The following is a 17,810-nucleotide window of genomic DNA, read 5'->3' as shown; positions in this document are numbered from 1 at the left end:
GTTTACGTACATCTCCCCAGCACTACTGGCAGGTGTAGCTACTGTAAAATACGTGTAATAAAACATTTTTATTGTAGTGATAATTCAGGTTAGCTATGCAGCTGCATTCTCATGAATATTTTTTAAGCACGGTTTTATGCCTTCCCTATACTGAACTCAATTACTGTCACGAGACAAATTGTACCTTTAGTTCTCAGCAGCTTTATGGATTTTTCTTAACTGCTCTTCTACATAGCAAACAAATATGACAAAGCTCCCGAGAGAGGAAGCGGAAGAGCTTAGTGTGACACAAACACACAGGAAAAGATGGCACCAAGGGATGGCTGAGCTGCTACCAACGCCAACAGGCGGCTTAGAGCTTCGCTACATCAAAACCGCCTTTCCAAATTTCCATTTTTCCCCCTTTACAAACGGATCATTACAAGACTGTGAGACAAAATAAATTAAAAAAAAAAGTATGAGTAACGGATAACTAAACCTAGCTCCACCTTTTAGAATCAAAACTACCTTTGCCTTCTATGGCATATTGCCTGGGCTCAGCCAGCAAGCCTGCAAGCCAGCAGATCCACACCTGTTTGGAAACACTTAGTCAAGAGATCCCATTTAAACTAAAGAATAAGGCAAAAATGTCTCTCACCTGGCAGTGGGCTGAACACCGCTAACTCCTTGATTGTTTCTTAGCTTTTCTCTGAGGCCTTGAAAAGCTGTGAAGTACGGTGAAAGAGAGAAAGGTGCTCCCGACACCTCCTCAGCCGATACTGCAGAGAAACAGTGAGTTTTCAGCCCTGTGTGTTTCTCTTACAAGCATACAAGCGGTGACAAACTACTTCCAAGTGTTCTCATTTGAGCTACAGAGATCCCTGATAGAGGAATCATTAATACTCTGTTAGATGAATCCCACACATCTGTGTTTTTTTCCAACTTTACATTATTAGTGTTTCCCTCCTTTACATACGCCATTTATTTTGAACATTTTTTCCTGAAGTTTAAAAAAATGCAGTGGCAAAACCACTCACTACGCTATGCGATGCTTCCCTATTTTTATTGAGTTAAATCAAATGTATATGCACATAAACTCTTAGTAAAATTTCTGCTGAACCACCTTTGTGCAGTAAAGTGAATTAAAACCAGATGAATGTAAGTATGTAATGTCCTCCTACACCACTTATGTCCTCTTTGGCTTGCAGTAGAGAGAACTTTGATTTTAAAGTTAACTAAAAAATGATGGACCAAAAAAGATCTGAATAGTTTTTTTAATAGTTCATACCTGCTGTATTAATTAGACATTACGCATATTACTTTTAAGCCACTGATACAGGCATGGAATATAGTACAATACAATATTCATTATACTTAACAGAAGTTTGCAATCTTTCTGATCAAGGGCTGCATCTTCAATCAATTTACAGGAAAGGTTTTTTTTGTGTAAACATGTATATTTGGAGTTCCCTTACCAAAGGAACAAAAGATACATTCTTGAGCTTCCCCAAAATATTGTTATCTGGAATAATGTAGCAATATCATCAAAGGCTTCACACCATTGTACCAAAAAGATTAAGACAGGAGAAATCCTTCCCATGTGAAGAAATGAAAGCAATAAACAGTAGGTAGGTACACTACCTACAAATCGAGCAAACTAGAATAAAATCTCTTCCTCTGGACATCCTTCCTTATCAGCTGTCTTCAGCACAAGACAATGATTACTCCCAGTGTATCACCCTGAAGTTAGTCAGCTGGTCCTTACACTGCAGAGTTGCACGGAGAGAGCACTCAGGGATGGGAGAAACTTGTGGAACTTATATTGCAATGCTTGCACCAGAAATTTAACTTGAATTGCTGATTCTCTAGAAGATTATATATAAAATAATAATTTAGGACCATTATTTAGGGGTGTAGCGGTAGTTATCACATTACTTTTCATGTTCACATGATCAGTTTGTAATGTTTACTTCTGGTTTGGGTACTCTTTCCTCACTAAGGGAATATTTATTGCATTGACTAATGCACTATTCCTATTCTGTCATCATATTTGCTCCCTCCCCACCAGTGGCATCCTCAGAAATATGGAGATCCTCTAGCATTTCAGCCAGACTGATTCGTGGAGGCCCATCGTCATCTGTGTCACTCTCCACTGGAACATCTGCATCTAAAAAAGCAATAGAAAAAAACCCAACAAACAGCTAAGCAAAGAAAACAAACCCAACCCCCTGAACAACCCCAGGGAAGGAAGGGGAAAAAAAAAAAACCAAACCCCAAATCCCCAACCAACCACAAAACCAAAACCAAATAAATCCCTCCTAAAAACCAACAATGCCATGGCAATTCCCTCATGGAAGACGCTGAATTATGTATGAAGTCCTTCACCCAGGAGAGGTTTCGGGTGCGGGAGAAAATACGCTTCTCTCTCTCATGTTAAAGTCAAGCAAACAAAACCCATCAACATCCATTCAGTGCACGTGAAATACACTGAATACCTGAAGCTATTACATTACAGCATTTCTCCAGGCATGAGTAGTTCAAAGAATCCAAACACAGAACTTCAGTAAAAATATTTTCACTCAAATAGTCACGATTTAGTTACATGCAATTAAATGGTTAAAAAGGCCTTACTTCTGTAAATGTTGACATTCTTCCTTATGGCTTCATCTTCTTCAAGATCTTCAAGGAAGTCCTGGTATTGTCTGTAAAAGATGCTTAATGTATTTACGCACTTTTTGTTTGGATTTATGCAAATTTATAAAACTAAACAAAATCGAAGAAACAAAGCCCGAAGGAAGGACTGCAACCCGCAGTCCGTCAGACGTGCCTTCTGATGGCATTCCTACATTTCCAACTCATGCTTTCTGCTTTTTTTTTATTATCACCTGTTAGTTTCCAAATAATTTAATTTGCCTGTCCTCATTTAACTCCAATTGCCTCATTTTTCCTACTCAATTGAACGTTATTTAGAATCTGCTGTTGCTGTATCGGCTTTGTCACTGAACAAACCAGCGACAAGCATGTTTTCACCGAAGTGACCCTTCAGCTAGACAGACACCAACTGTAAGCTACAGACACAATCCTTCCGATATTACTCACTTATCATTTAAACTTTTCTTGGAAAAAAACATAAAAATAGTTTTTATATTTTGCAACAGTAAACCTGAAAAACCTGCAGTGTTATCTTTACGATTTCAGGATTTAGTCTGTTTCCACATCCCCCGGCCCACTGTCCTCGGTATCCGTGTTCCCTGAAAACTTAGCAGTCAAGCTAGGATAAGCGTAAGTAAGGTGTGTAAGCTTAAAGCACTTCCTGCGCTAGGGAAGGGGGAAAAACGCAGAGGGATACTGCTCTTCAGAGACCACCGATATCAACCTGTCCTATGAGCCAGCATCACGCTCAAACAGAACCAGTGGCACTTGCTTGTGCCCCCTGAACAATCAGCGCATCAGCTTAGGCACGACACTGCGTTTATCCTCAGCAGAAACTGCGAAATGTTATTTCTAGACTTGGCGCAGCATCCTAGGCAGAAGGCACTGAAAAGCTTCATGGCAGATACTGAACCTTTCATCGTCGGTATCCGTGCCTTCTCTGTCCCTTTCTAGCTCTTTCAGCTTCCAGTTTCTGCGATGCTGGCGTTTGGTACGGTCATAGCTCTTCTTTATTAATACCTACAGCAAAAACCAGCACGTATTTACACATACACACCTTCAACACTACTGATGACACTCTTCCAAAATCCGAAACAACGTCCAAGTCTAGACTTGGGCAACTGTAAAATCAGCTGAACAAATGGCAGTGTCAGTCTGGCACTCAGAGGTTTTATATAGAATTTACGTAGCCTTTGTCAATTCAAAAGTTTCCAAACGCTTTGGATTATGTCCTGAAGAGGCATACACACACCCGAGTTGTAATACAGTTTTCACCACACAGCGCACGGTTAATTTGAACAAAAACAACAAAGAGTAAGGTAAGTTAATGTATTATTTAACCACCACTCAAAAATTTAAGTAGTGAGAAAATAATTCTCAAAATTAGATGCTATTCAGATTTCAATATTAATATCTCCTCTTCCTTTAGGCACTACGGAACTAGTGAGCATTCATTATAAAATCATATTCCCTAATGCCCCGGGTAATGCAGAGAACTTTGTACACAGAGAAAGAAAATGGTCTTACCACATCAGGAATATTGTGTGGGTTCATCTTATTGGCAAACTCGTCATTTAAGTTGCAGTTCGCCAAGTCGAATCTAAAATGAGAACAGGTATTTTATCCTACCCTTTTACATAAGTCTACAAAATTGAACTCAATGTATCACGTTTGTATTAAAGAGCAGCATAGTGTAAGTTACAGCTCCTAAGAAAGAGAAATGTTTCCAAGTACAGAGCAAATAAAAAATCCACATCAATACACAGCTGTCCTAACTATGAATAACTCTTAGAAGCTGCTGTTCCCAAATTCTGTTCAGTAGCACTCCCCAGCCTCCTGAACCCAAACAGCAATATCCACTGAGGTTCTGCTGGGCTCACAACAGCTCCAATAACACTCATGTTTAAGCCTGTTTGAGAACCACCTAATTTGCCTAACCTTACAAAAATTTCACAATTGTCATTGTTGTATATGAGACTCGCTATCAAACAAAAAGATCTTGCCTGGTATTTTAAAAATCCCTCCCATCTATTTGTCTCTAAACTGTTACTCCAGTCTCCACTCTAAAGTCAATACTTTAGCTCTTATTACTAACAGCCCTTTTCACAAGGTGACTTCTGCTAGAAAAAAGATTTCCTGTATTAGGACCATCTCTTCATGGCCAAGATGAAAGATCTATTTTGCTGATTTCATTTAGAAATCAGAACAGTTCAAAACTTTCTTGATAATACATAAGTCTGTAGAGAATCCAGAGAATTCAGTCATTAAATAATCATTTAATAAAAAACATGAAACAGAACAGACCCCAAGACAAGGTCGCCGGGATTCAGAATGTGCCCCAAGTGAGTACAGCAGAAATACTGATGATCTGTATTCAGCTCCGAGGTTTTCTGTACCCAGGCTTCAGCCAGTGTGTGCTTGAGGAACGAGAAATAAAACACTCCTGTAATCAAACGCAGCTTAACTTGCTGTGCTAGTAGAACATTTGCACTGCTATACTACTGTTTTAAATTACATTTGTAATTAAACTTGTATTTCTACATCAAGCATCCAAGGTATTGCTTGCTACTCCTCATTTCTCATCTTTACACAAGTAAGGAAATGGACATGCCAACCACTTTTCACATGAATTCCACTAAGGCTGCTTCTATGACTAGACAGGTTTTTTTGGTGTTTTTTTTTTAACTTCATAACTTTCAACCACATATAGCTTTTGACTGAGAAGAAAATGTTTGGTACTGATTCATTAATTCTGATTAAAAAGAAATACTTCTATACTTCAACAAAAAAAAATTAATAATTGAAGAGTTGCAAAGCTAATATAAAATAATTTAAATAACGATAGTAACAAGTGGAATTTAAACTCTTCAACAGAAAAGAATTTCTGAAAGTGGAATTCACATAACGCCTGTGCAATTTCCAAACCAAAACACTGTCCACATCTTCCTGAGAAGAGCTTTTGCCAGTGGCAAGACATAGAAAAGCATACATCTGACTTCGCAAGGTCGAACGATTCAAAACAGAAGTTCAGCTGAGTAGGGGAGGGAGGGGAGAGGAAGGCCCAAAACACTGAATCAAACAGAGAGGAACTCTCACCTTGTTTGATCTTGCCCCTGCACCTGCACCTTTTTTCTTTTCTTGAACCCTATTGATATCCATGATGATAAATTCCTCTAGTTGTTTGGGGTGGAACAAGCTATTGAAAGGGTGGCGCCAGTAGGTATTCCCATCAATTTCAGCAACTGGAAAAAAAACCCACCAGCATGGGCAATCACAAGGGAGAGAATTTCTTGTGAAGAAATTAAAAGGAAAAGGAAGCATCCGCTAAAATTAAGGCAACTGCCAAATGCATTTTGTTCAAGTTTGTCACTGCAACACAAGTATTTAGGACACGACCCATATTGCAAACTCGTGCTACAAGAGCAGTTGATCTGTGACAGCCAAATCACGTACCACGTGTCTACAGCACAGACCTTTTTATTCACAAGAATCATTCTTCTGGATGCACCCTTATTAGAGGTATTTTGTTGGTAGAGCTTACCAGCAAATACCAATCAAAGCACAGCACTTCTGGTACCACAGTGGCTAGAATCGTAATCCAGAGACGAACCAGATGCCATCTCATTTTAGAGGAATATACCTGACAAACATAAGTGCTTAGCAGAGACCTAGAACATCCATGAACTTAACACTGAGCCTGCACATTTTGCCTATGACACTACGGAAATCAAGCTTAGAGAACTGTGTCTTAGTTTGTTATTAAATTTCTACGTTAGTGATTACACAGATAAATTTACAACATTAAGGTCTAAAAATACAAGATTTCATGAAAACAAAACAAAAAAAATAATTGTGCCAGCAGAAAAATCAGATGCTGCCATAGCACAGAAAAGAACCCATAGCTTACTCTGCAGAGTGCTGGGATCGATGAGGTGGATGGTACTTGTCACTCTAATGCACACACAGATCTGGCTCATGTTACCAAGACTCTGTGCCAGTTTTGGTGACAGACATACAACATTGTCCTGCATACAAACAGAAAATAATTTACACTCATATTTCCTTAATTTTTAATCAAGTCTTTGGAGAATCCGAAATAGATTTTTAAACTTTATATTTTCAGTTCTCCACCCAATAACTTCCTCAAGATAGCTGCTATCTGCACTTTCCATGCTTCGTGGGGAGCAGACCCCTCCCCATCCCCCCAAATACACAATAAATCAGGCCTCCATCACCAAACCCAAACTCTACCCACTTCACACAATACCCTGAAGATGAAACAGAGAGAAGCTACCTTGCATATTGGAACAATTTCCACAGAGAAAGTGCTTTTGTAATTGTAGACATTACTATGAATATCATGCGAGATCAAACGTTGGGATGATTTTGATCTATAAAACATAAAAATAGAGCCTTCAGGCAGCAAGAAGGACATTACTTGAAACAGGAGCTAATCAGCACAAAGTACAGCAATGAAAGTATATAGCTACGTACTACAAATACAAAAATTAAGGAAATAGAAAAATGCACGACGGGTAGTTTTACAATGGCTAAGTGGAAAACATGGGACTTCTGTAGAAGGGATTTTGTCTGTTTTAACTGTAATACAGGTTCCTTACACTTTCACTGTCCTGGTTTCGGCTGGGACAGAGTTAATTCGCTTCTTAGTAGCTGGTACAGTGCTGGGTTTTGGATTTAGTGTGAGAATGATGTTGACAACACTCCGATGTTTTAGTTGTTGCTAAGTAGCGCTTATCTTAAGCCAAGGACTTTTCAGTTTCCCATGCTCTGCCAGCAAGCAGGCGTGCAAGGAGCTGGGAGGGAGCATGGCCGGGGCAGCTGACCCGAACTAGCCAAAGGGATATTCCATACCATGGAACGTCATGCCCAGTCTATAAACTGGGGGGAGTTGGCCAGGAGGGGCGGATCGCGGCTCTGGCATCGGTCAGCGGGTCGTGAGCAATTGCATTGTGCATCACTGGGTTTTTTTTTCCCTCCCCCCCTCCTTTTTTTTTTTGTTATATTCCTTTTCATTACTATTATTATTATATTTCATTATTATTATTGTTAATATTATATTTTACTTTAGTTATTAAACTGTTCTTATGTCAACCCACGAGTTCTGCCTTCTTTCCCGATTCTGCTCCCCATCCCACCGGGAGCCGGGGCGGGGGGACGGGGACGGACAGGGAGTGAGGAAGCAGCTGTGCGGTGCTTGGCTGCTGACTGGGGTTAAACCATGACATTCACTTACAAAATTCTTTAATAATGAAGGATAAAACACATTTCCCAAAAGCTTTTGAGTACTCAAGGCAATAAACGTAAATGATATACCTAGATGGAACTGTACACTGAAGAAAGTCTACCATCTTCTGGGCCTGTTGCTTTGAAGAATAATAAAAATCCAGGCCATCTTAAAGAAAAGAAAACTTGATGAACATATCTATTTCAAGCACTACCTTTTTTTTCAAATACAATACATAGGCTAAGTAATCTACTGCTTATCTGTACATAGCTACTAACGCAAGCACTCTTCCAATGTAAAACACGTTAGTCAATTCTACCTCAAGACTAACAAACCACCTCGCTTACCATGGATTTCTTTGATGCGAAGTGTATTTTGATGAAGCCTGTGTTTTAAAATCAGCTGCTCCAAATAGTAGAAAGTCTTCTTGTGCAGAGTCTAAAACCAAACAAAGACAAAATTATCAAGGTTATTTAAGAACCATCTAGTGCAAATGCAGTATCTCTGAAGAACAAACATTTATATGAAGAGATCATCTAGAGAAGGCACAGTCCAAAGTCTATTCCAAGTAACCAAAAAGATTTCAGAGATGTGCTCTATTTATACCAAATTATTTACAGCTTCTGTTTCTCATTTTTGTGTAACTGGTTGCTAAAGATATCATTTCCTTTAAAGATTTAAATATTCATAAACAATCTGTACCACTGTTTCTAACACTGCCTTAAAATACGGAAGGATATTTACTAATTCACACAAGATCCTCCTGCCAGCCATCGTTTAAAAAGAATATGCTAATAATACCGGACAGGAGAGAGAAAGTTTTTCTAAACTAAGATCAGTAAGAAAAAAAAAACCACCTTGAACACCAAATGTACCACTGTGGCAGTGTGCAAGTGTGAGTACATCTTTTTCTGAAAAAAATCAGAAAATCATCCAAATATTTGTCTGCTTAATTGTTCTGCCACGAACAAACGAAAATTGTTTGCCTCTACCTTTTGTCTGACTTGCACTACAGCTTTCCAGAAATCCTTAGCTTCAATCCTATGACAGTCTTCACACATTTGAGACTGAACTATATATTCCACCACAAATACTTGCTGAAGAACTGCTCCATTTATCACCTGCAAAACAAAAGTTTAAAAGGTTTCCTCGTTAGTCCTGTCAAGACAGCTAGTTTACCACAGCGTTCTGAAATAACTTCCATACTACACTAAAACTATGTGACAGACAGCTATATTTGGGTCACAAATATTAGTAGTATTTTCCCAACTTTACTGGAACAATCAATAACCTTCTTCAAACTGTGATGAATGGCACTTTAATTACAAAATTTAGGCAGGATGAAATCAATATTCTTTCAAGATAAGCCAGTAAACACATGCTGGATTTTACCAGAGAGAACCACTTATTTAAAATGTAGTAATAATAAAAAAATAAATAAAATCATACTGTTTGCCATAAAAGCTTTTTAAAAGCCACATGCAGAAGACTGTTACCTCTTTCTGAACAGTCAGTTTCAGCTTCAGCCTCTTAGAATGTGGTTCGGTCCAAATAAAGCCTGCATCAATCAGCCGGACCTGCCAGTGGGAAAGAACAAGAACTCAGCTACTGCCAGCAGTTGTACTAGTACACGTGTTAACAACACGCAGCTCTAACTACCACAAAACACAAACTTATGGTATAGTTCACAGTTCCTCAACCAAGTGAGGAAGTGAATAACCAACCTTAATTAAAAACATATGTATCAGTATACCAAACCCAATTAATAATGCTTAGTTAGAACACAGTCTGATCTACCCAAAATAACGGCGATGCAACCTGACTGTCACACCAGAGTAACTGAATACACTATTCAACAGTATCTCTGGATGCCACGTAATGATGAATTTGGATAGTATAATCGTTTCCTCAGGACTTAAAAGCCAATTTAATCTCTAAAACTACGAACATGCAAATTTACTGCAGCAAAAGATATTTTGTATATTTAAGTACTAACCTGATAGCAAGAAGCTCAATAAGGCAATCTAATTCAAACCTTGATGACTGCGTGTCCTGGTTTCAGCTGGGACAGAGTCAATTTTCTTCCTAGTAGCTGGTATAGTGTTATGTTTTGGATTTAGTATGAGAATAATGTTGATAACACGCTGATGTTTTTAATTCTTGCTCAGTAGTGTTTATACTAAATCAAGGATTTTTCAGCTTCTCATGCCCAGCCAGCAAGAAGGCTGGAGGGGCATAAGAAGCTGGGAGGGGACACAGCCAGGACAGCTGACCCAAACTGGCCAAAGGGATATTCTATACCATAGGATGTCACGCCCAGTATATAAACTGGGGGGAGCTGGCTGGGAGGGGTGGATCGCTGCTTGGGAACTAACTGGGCATTGGTCAGCGAGTGGTGAGCAATTGCATTGTGCATCACTTGTTTTGTGTATTCTAATTCTTTTAGTATAATTATTGTCATTTTATTATTATTATTACAATTGTTTTTCTCCCTTTCTGTCCTATTAAACTGTCTTCATCTCAACCCACGAGTTGGGTTTGTTTTTTTTTTTCCGATTCTTTCCCCCATCCCACTGTGAGGGGGGAGTGAGTGAGCAGCTGCGTGGTGCTGAGTTGCCAGCTGGGGTTAAACCACGACACTGTGGTAACAAAACAATTTTTTTGCCTAAAACAGTATCTCAGATTTTTACCTCTGGTAACATTCTGAACCTAAGCGATACTTTATTCAGCTTAAACATGTGACTTTCAATTTAATCTATACATAGACCTCTGCAACCCTCTTTCATACTATCATAAACCAGTAAGAACAAGTATTGTATAAACAATTTTAAAAATGTGTAAAAAGAAAACTGTAAAATTAAGGTGCATTAAAACCATGTTAGCTTCCTTCAGTTAATTATGCTCAACTCCCATCCATACAGTAACAATTGTGCAGTACACTATATGCTTTGAAGTCACAGAATTGCACTGCAAGAGCCTCCTCAGTATGCTTGGAAATTTTTTCTTAAAGCCTATCCTTATCGAATCCTCCAAAATTCTAGTTTAGGGTTATTTGAGATCAGATTGTCATTCTCTATGTTCAATATAAATCAGTTGATAAGCTCTACGCAAGTACAAACGGCTGCTCTGGGAGGACTGAACCCTGTATAGATTAGCTGGACTTCACTTTATGCAATACCAATAGACACGGTATGAAATACCAGCAGAATTAGCTACTCACCTTGCTCAGCGAAGCTTTGATTTTTTTCAGACACAAAGCAAGAAGCTCTCTTGATTCTAAGGTACACTGAATCCAGGTTCCTGGAGGCTGAAGATACCTATGATACAGGAAGCATTTTACAGCACATTGAAGCTACTTCAGCAAATTAAATCGCTCAAAAGACGAGCAGTTATTTCCCAAGCTTTCAGTGTCAACATCAACTATGCAGCTACAACTTTTGCCTCCCTAAGCATTAAGATTCATGCATTCCAAGCGCATTCACGCTTCTACTGGCATCCTTACCAATTTCCCCACTTTTTTTCTTGCAAGGACCATAAACTCACTCATTCAAATCTTCTAGACCCTGCATACCAACACCTTTCTACTTCCACAAGAAAAGAAATACGAGAATGCACTGCAAAACCCTAGGAGACCTGGCGAAAACACGCACAGCAGAGAGCGTGTCCGACGGCTGCCCTGCTTTCCCGCCGCAGCCACCACACCGAGAGGGCCCGCTTCCCCCTCAGGAGAGGGCTTCGCCCGGAGGAGCGGGAAGGGGCCCGGCCGCCCACCTTTCGCACTGCTTGCAGAAGTGGAGGGTGCCCTGCTTGGGGATGCCCTCCGTGATGTCCACCTGCGCCCGCAGGCACCCCACGCACATGTTGGCCGGGTTGGGCGGGATGGGCACGCCGCACTGGCAGCAGAGGCTGGAAGACAGGGAGGAAAAGTCAGTCACAAACAGCAACTCTGCCCTCAGAGGTGACAGCTACGGCAACCCGCGGTGGCAACCGAAGGTACGTGTAGGCTTTTCAATTTTTTTTTTCTTTTAAAGAAAAGTGGTGGCCCAGGAGAGTCGTGACATTCCCCCCCCCGCCCCGGTTTATGGCCGCCCGGGTATCTTCCCTCCCTCGCCCCCCGCCCGCGGCAACGGGGCACCCGAGGCCGAGGCCCGGCCGGCAGAGCCCCGCCACCCCCGGAGCCCGTCCGCCGCTTACATGTTGCCCTGGGTGGAAGCCGCCGGCCCCGTCATGTACTCCATGGCTGCGGCTGCCCACGCGGGCCCGGGTTCCGGGCGTGAGAGGAAGGGGAGGAGGGCCGCGGTCCCGCGAGAGGCCGGGCGGGAGGCAGGCAGGCAGGCAGGCAGGGCGGGCGCTCGCTCGCGTCGCTCGCCGCCCGCCCCCCGCAGTCGCAAGATGGCGGCCCCCGGGTTGCCATCGGCGTGTGAATGCCGCTTGCGAATAACATTGTAATTAATGATTCTTCGAAACATTAATTCATTTTTCTTTGAGAACCATGGGATTTGATCCATCCGTCTTCCTTCCCCTGCGGGGCGAGCCCGTGCCGTTGTTGCAGCAACTGGCGGCAGTAGAGTACAGCCTCGGCGGCTTCTTGTATTCTTCCCTTGGCCGATAGATTTATGTCCTAATTTATTTTTTTCATGGCAATGTGCTGCATTCATTTATTAGCATGGGGACTGGTCTGACAGGTATTGCACATGCGCAAATCCTGATGAAACTGGTGTGAACTGGTGCGGTCAGCAATACACGAGGAGGTGGCCCTTTTCCACAGTAAATAATTCTTAAAGGTTGCTGCTAATTTATCTTTGAGAAATACTGATTTGAAGCAATTTTATTATTGTTTTCACCTGTTTGTCAACTGGGGTTGAACATCTCTAAATACTTAAGTGTATTTTAAAAGGAGTTTCCAACTTTGGTGGAAAGAGTAAGAATAGGGATGTTTGACATAAAATTTATATTACTTTCAGTATTGATTTTGAAAAGATTGTTATCTTCTAGTTTCAGAATTAACTAGCTACCTTTCGCATCTGCTGGCAACTTCTCATTGCTTTGTAGAAATGGGTAAAACCAAAGTGCCTGAACTTCTCCCTTTGTTTAGTCTTCCTGTATCTGAGCAATGAGATCACATTTTTTTCTGAGAACATACGTTATAGATTATATACAATAGATTATGTGATGGTGCAGATGCTTGTAAATGAAGAAACAACTATTCCAGCCGAGGATTCAGTTTTGATTTGAAATCATTATCAAGCATGAGTGAGTAAGAGTCCTTGTCATTAATTTATAAAGGATTAAACTACAATAATTATTAGATGCCTTTAATTTACTGTTAGGATGTGAAACTACCCCCAGAACGCACTGGCAGTTGTGAGTTTCTGAAGGGAGGATGCAGTTTCAATAGTAGAATAACAGGACGTTATCCTAACTGATGTCAGTAATCTGACTTCTTTTTCATGATGGCCAGTTCTTAGCAAAGCCTTGTTGGATTTTGAGAAAATTTATTCAAAGTTACATTTTACAGGGGGAAAAAAAAAAAAAAATTACAGTTTTTAAGAGTTCACCTTCCAGACTGGCGCTTGTCTCCTAGTACAAAAAAGACTTGATAAACTGGAGTGAGTTCAGCAGCAGCCACCAAGACGGTCAGGGCTGGAGCCCTTTCCCAGTTGGGGAGCGGAGGGACTGGGGCTGGCTCAGCCTGGAGAAGAGACAGCTTTGAGGGAACCTAAGAGCAGCCACCCAGACCGATGAGGAGGTCATGGAGGAAAAGGAGCCAGGCTCTTCCCAGCGGTGCGTGGTGGGTGGATGAGGGGCAACAGGCATAAGTTGAAACAAGAAAGATTCAGAGTGGTTTAAGGAAAAACTTTTTCACCATGAGGACAGTCAGGAGCTGGAGCAGGTTGTCTCCAGAGTTGTGCAGTCTCTGTCCTTGGAGGGTGTCGAGCCTAAGCTGGTTAAAACGCTGAGCAACCTGCTCTGTCTTCACATTTGACCCTGCTTTGAGCAGGAGGTTGGACTAGAGACCTCCTGAGGTCCCTTCCAGCCTGCACGATTCAAAACAATTAATATCGATCTTTTCGAAGTATAACTTAAAGCTTAAATACCAAATATCCAAGCCTGGCACCAAGTTAACAGCACCAAGTTTCTCCTCTCTGCTCCACCCATCACCTTCTCTGACGGATTGTTCCCTCCCCTGCAGAAACAGGATTTGAGTTTCCCCAGGAGAGAACAGCAGGACAACAAATACCTTTCTTGCTGGGTCTGTTGCTAATACAGCTTACCCACAAAGCTGAAAAAAACTTTACAGTGAGATTGTTGTCAACTATCCTGTCGTAATTCATTAAGTAAGAGTTACATAATACTTTGGTTTAGAAGAAGGAGTTGGTACAATCTGTTTGGGTTAGATTCCATTCGTGGTGTACAATAACCGACCATTCCCTTTGGAAAGAAGGATATGATATTAAGGTATGTTTGTGGGTCAGCATTTGTTTTCTGCAGGTTTACAGTTACAATGGAGAAAAGTAGAGCTGAATTGCATCAACACATTGTGTGTGGTTTATTTAATGCGGTAATATCCTGATGGAAAGGAAGAGTTGTTTTTGTTGCTTTAGAGTTGCTTTGGGGACTGAAAATCACAGGCTGTCGAGCTGTCTGACTTGTTTTTTCTTCCTTGGCACATTTTTCTTTGATGGGCCGCTTGTGTTCACAGACTGTTACTCAGTTCTGCTCCTTTGAAATTAAGTTTCTTTGCAGACCTCTCTGGAGAGTTACTATAGACCCTATTATTAAAAAAAAAAAAAAAGGTAAAAGCACAAAAAGATAAAAAAGAAGTGTTTCTCTGCACTGAAATTTCATTTCTATACTCTTCAGAACCCCTGCTGCACAGTGGGTATTATATAGTTTTTACTTTCAAGCCCTGATGAATCACTCGATCTTTGATTTCTTTGATTTATGAAATAATACACTTCCTGTGAATTCCAGGCTGTCACTTGGCGAGTCTCACGTTGCAAGAGGGGTAAGACAAAGCCTGTCATTTATGGGAGCCAGATCTTCTGTGAAGTCACGGGGAGGAGAATTTGATCCTAATAATACTTTAAATGTTTCCACCGCAGATATATTTTCAACTGTGGTTTTCTCCATCTTATTTCGGTGCTAGTATACTAAACCCTACCTCAGCTCAAGGCACAGCCACCACCTACTGCCAGTTAGTATCAGAACTATGTTCTTTGTAGTCACCATCGTACTTTGTATTGCCTCTGCAAGCTCTTGTTGCCCTATGGCTTCCACCCATCTGAGTAAAATTTGTATGTTTTAAACTGTCAAAGTATTGTTACAGTCTTAGCACCACTTCTGAAAGATTTTACGTCTTTGTACACAATAAACAAGATAAAAAGCAGACCACAGAATTCACTGAGAACTTTAGCAGTGATAGGTCTGGATTTCAGAACTTATTACGTGGACTTTGGCCATGTGGTGCGGACTGAAAGATTTCACCAGCTCTTCCTAGCGAGGATCGAGTATTCAAAGAAAAGCCAGTATTATTGTAGTTGTCGAGATGGATGATATTTCCTCTAAATCGGTGGCATTTTTAGGAATGGGTTTATGGGTAAGACCTTACTTGCTATAGGCTGGCTGTAGCCAGAGATCTGACATCTTAGGAAATAATTTATACTGCAAATCATTTAAGAGAGGGTCAGATTTGCATAGGTGTGAGTATTAATCCCATAGGTTATTGGTTACTTCTGAGCATGCAATCACCACATGTCTCTGGTAACGCCTGTAGAAAAAATGATGGACATGGGTTTGTTTTTCAGCCCTGTCAAGGCACATCAGCTTGATTTGTGGTGGTCCAGATCAGTCTTTTAAATTAATGCACTACATTTGGGAAGATCGCTGTGTATTTTTGCCATTGTATGCTAGTTACTGTCTTACTGATATTGCAGCCAGACTCAAAGGAGCCATGCAGGATATCTGACGGGCCTGGTGTGCCTTCAAAACCAGACATGCCATCTCCTCGCTGCCCTACCAGCTGCAAAGGGACTGTACGAGGGGCACAGAAGGAGATCCTGTGTTGGAAGAAAACAGTGCATAAGTACATTTGTGTGATTCTTCACTGTTCTGTATGGACGTTGGGCAGTCACGCTTGTAGCAGTCAATACAAAACTATAGTGTGGAAACAGAACAATTGGGTTTGGGAGTGTTCAACTGTGGTCTGGTATAAATGACCCGGGGAACACAAGGCAGGAAAATAACCATGAATGTGCCCAGTTGCTGTTTTAAACAGGCCAGAGAAAGATGGGGGGGCTGGATTTCAAGCCAGTCTGGATGTGCTGCTGCACGTGTGCTCTTGGCTTCGTTCTCATTCATTCTCACTGGAACAACCGTCATTGCTTGATGGCATGTATAACACAGAAGTAAGAAAGTGGCAATAACTGCTTACCTTCCTGGAAAAAAAACCTACAGGAATTATACTTGTAATGTGGGCCGAGGCTTTGAGTGTTTTTTTCTTTCCCTGCAAATGTCTCTGGAGCTGTTATCTAAAGTGCAAGATGGTAACTCATCAGGACATTTCAGTTTTCACAGCTCCATTTAATTTCCCTTTTCACCCAGGAGCGGCAGGAGTTATAAGACTGTGTACAGGCAGTGCCGTGAATTTAAAGGTGGCTTTGTAAATTCTGGCAGCTTGGGTGATAAAGCTGTCAGGTCTCCACCACCAGCTACTCTAGTACTAATGATGGAGAGTGGAAAGGGTGAGGGTGAAAGATGTTGTTCCCCCTTCTGTGACTGCCGCTGCCTAAAACTGTATTGGCATTTCAATGTATGACTGGTTGCATGGAGTTGTTAATTACTCCTTAGGATTCCCTAAGGTCAGAAGCATGGTAAGCAGTGTGCATAAGTTTTTATTTTACATTTTTTCTTCGCAGAATTTGGGGATGTAGAGTGATTTAAATGTTTTGTCACTTTTGTCAATTTGGATTTACGGGCTAGGATGAGAGTGTCTGGGAAATAAATACTCAGTATGAAAAGTGTGTGCTTGATAATCCTCTGCATCTGTGTCTGTGCAGAGCTCACTTGTTCAAATGGGGAAGACCCCGCATTATCGTGGCATCAGTCTGAATGCTGCAGTGGTCACGAAAGGGGAAGCAAAAGGCCCTGCTCTTCAGTGGCCCGAGTCCTACAAGCTTCTCTGTACTCTGCATCCTATCTTTGTGCAGGTCTGTTTTGAAACATATCTATATAGTTCCTCCAAAGGTTGAGGCCACAGACAAAGGTTGTAGAGTGAGGTTTTAAATAACTCAGTTTTTTTTCTAATTCCAGTAACAGAATCAGAAAATATGAATTAAAATATGTATAAAAAGCATCATATAGAAATATGGAATTTATTAATTGACAGTGTATGGTACACGCATCTCATTTATAGAACTGTCTAATAATTATAACAGTTGTATAATTAATTCAGTTATCAGTCTATATACTTTATTACATCCTAGAATGGACCTTTTCACTCTTCCATTAAGTTTATCACTGTTAACATCCGTAGCAAGTTTTTTAAGTGTCATTTTACCCTGATTCATCTTTTCCAAAAGGCACATGTATTTCAGTAAACATTATTTTTAGTCCCATTAATCCAGAAACCAGTCATCAGAATGATTTGTAGAAATGGAAACAGTATAGAGGAAGAGCTTTTCTGGATGGGTACAGTTGCTGAAGGTGTGAATGGGTATTAGTGAAAAATCATTTTTTTTACATATTGCTGACCCTTGGGGAAGCTCCTGACCCTGTGCTTTGCACCAGGAATGGTCCTTGCCACTGGGTTCACATCACTGAGCCAGTAGAAATCTAAGCAGAAAAGAGCCAATAGTTTTTCCTAGCAATTAGCTGTTTGGTAAATTTAGACATCTGGTTGAATCTTACTCCAAGTGAAAAGCATATCAGTTTG

General features: G+C 40.9%; 1 protein-coding gene across 1 annotated transcript; it reads right to left on the bottom strand.

Annotated features, from left to right (window-relative positions):
• Window positions 1-1,246: 1,246 nt before the first annotated feature.
• Window positions 1,247-12,114, bottom strand: NMD3 (NMD3 ribosome export adaptor). The gene is made up of 15 exons (XM_050902407.1): window positions 12,071-12,114; window positions 11,648-11,782; window positions 11,097-11,193; window positions 9,373-9,453; window positions 8,869-8,997; window positions 8,224-8,314; window positions 7,966-8,044; window positions 6,926-7,022; window positions 6,539-6,656; window positions 5,728-5,873; window positions 4,936-5,048; window positions 4,159-4,231; window positions 3,545-3,651; window positions 2,611-2,681; window positions 1,247-2,146 (listed from the first exon to the last, which is right to left on the bottom strand). The coding sequence occupies exons 1-15, from the start codon at window positions 12,112-12,114 to the stop codon at window positions 2,013-2,015; spliced, it is 1,515 nt and encodes a 504-aa protein (XP_050758364.1). The 3' UTR covers window positions 1,247-2,012.
• Between the last annotated feature and the right edge of the window lie 5,696 nt (window positions 12,115-17,810).

Source organism: Gymnogyps californianus, chromosome 10, assembly GCF_018139145.2.
Source record: "Gymnogyps californianus isolate 813 chromosome 10, ASM1813914v2, whole genome shotgun sequence".
In the NCBI taxonomy this organism is placed as follows: Eukaryota; Metazoa; Chordata; class Aves; order Accipitriformes; family Cathartidae; genus Gymnogyps; species Gymnogyps californianus.
This window is presented reverse-complemented; position numbering and strand designations above follow the sequence as displayed.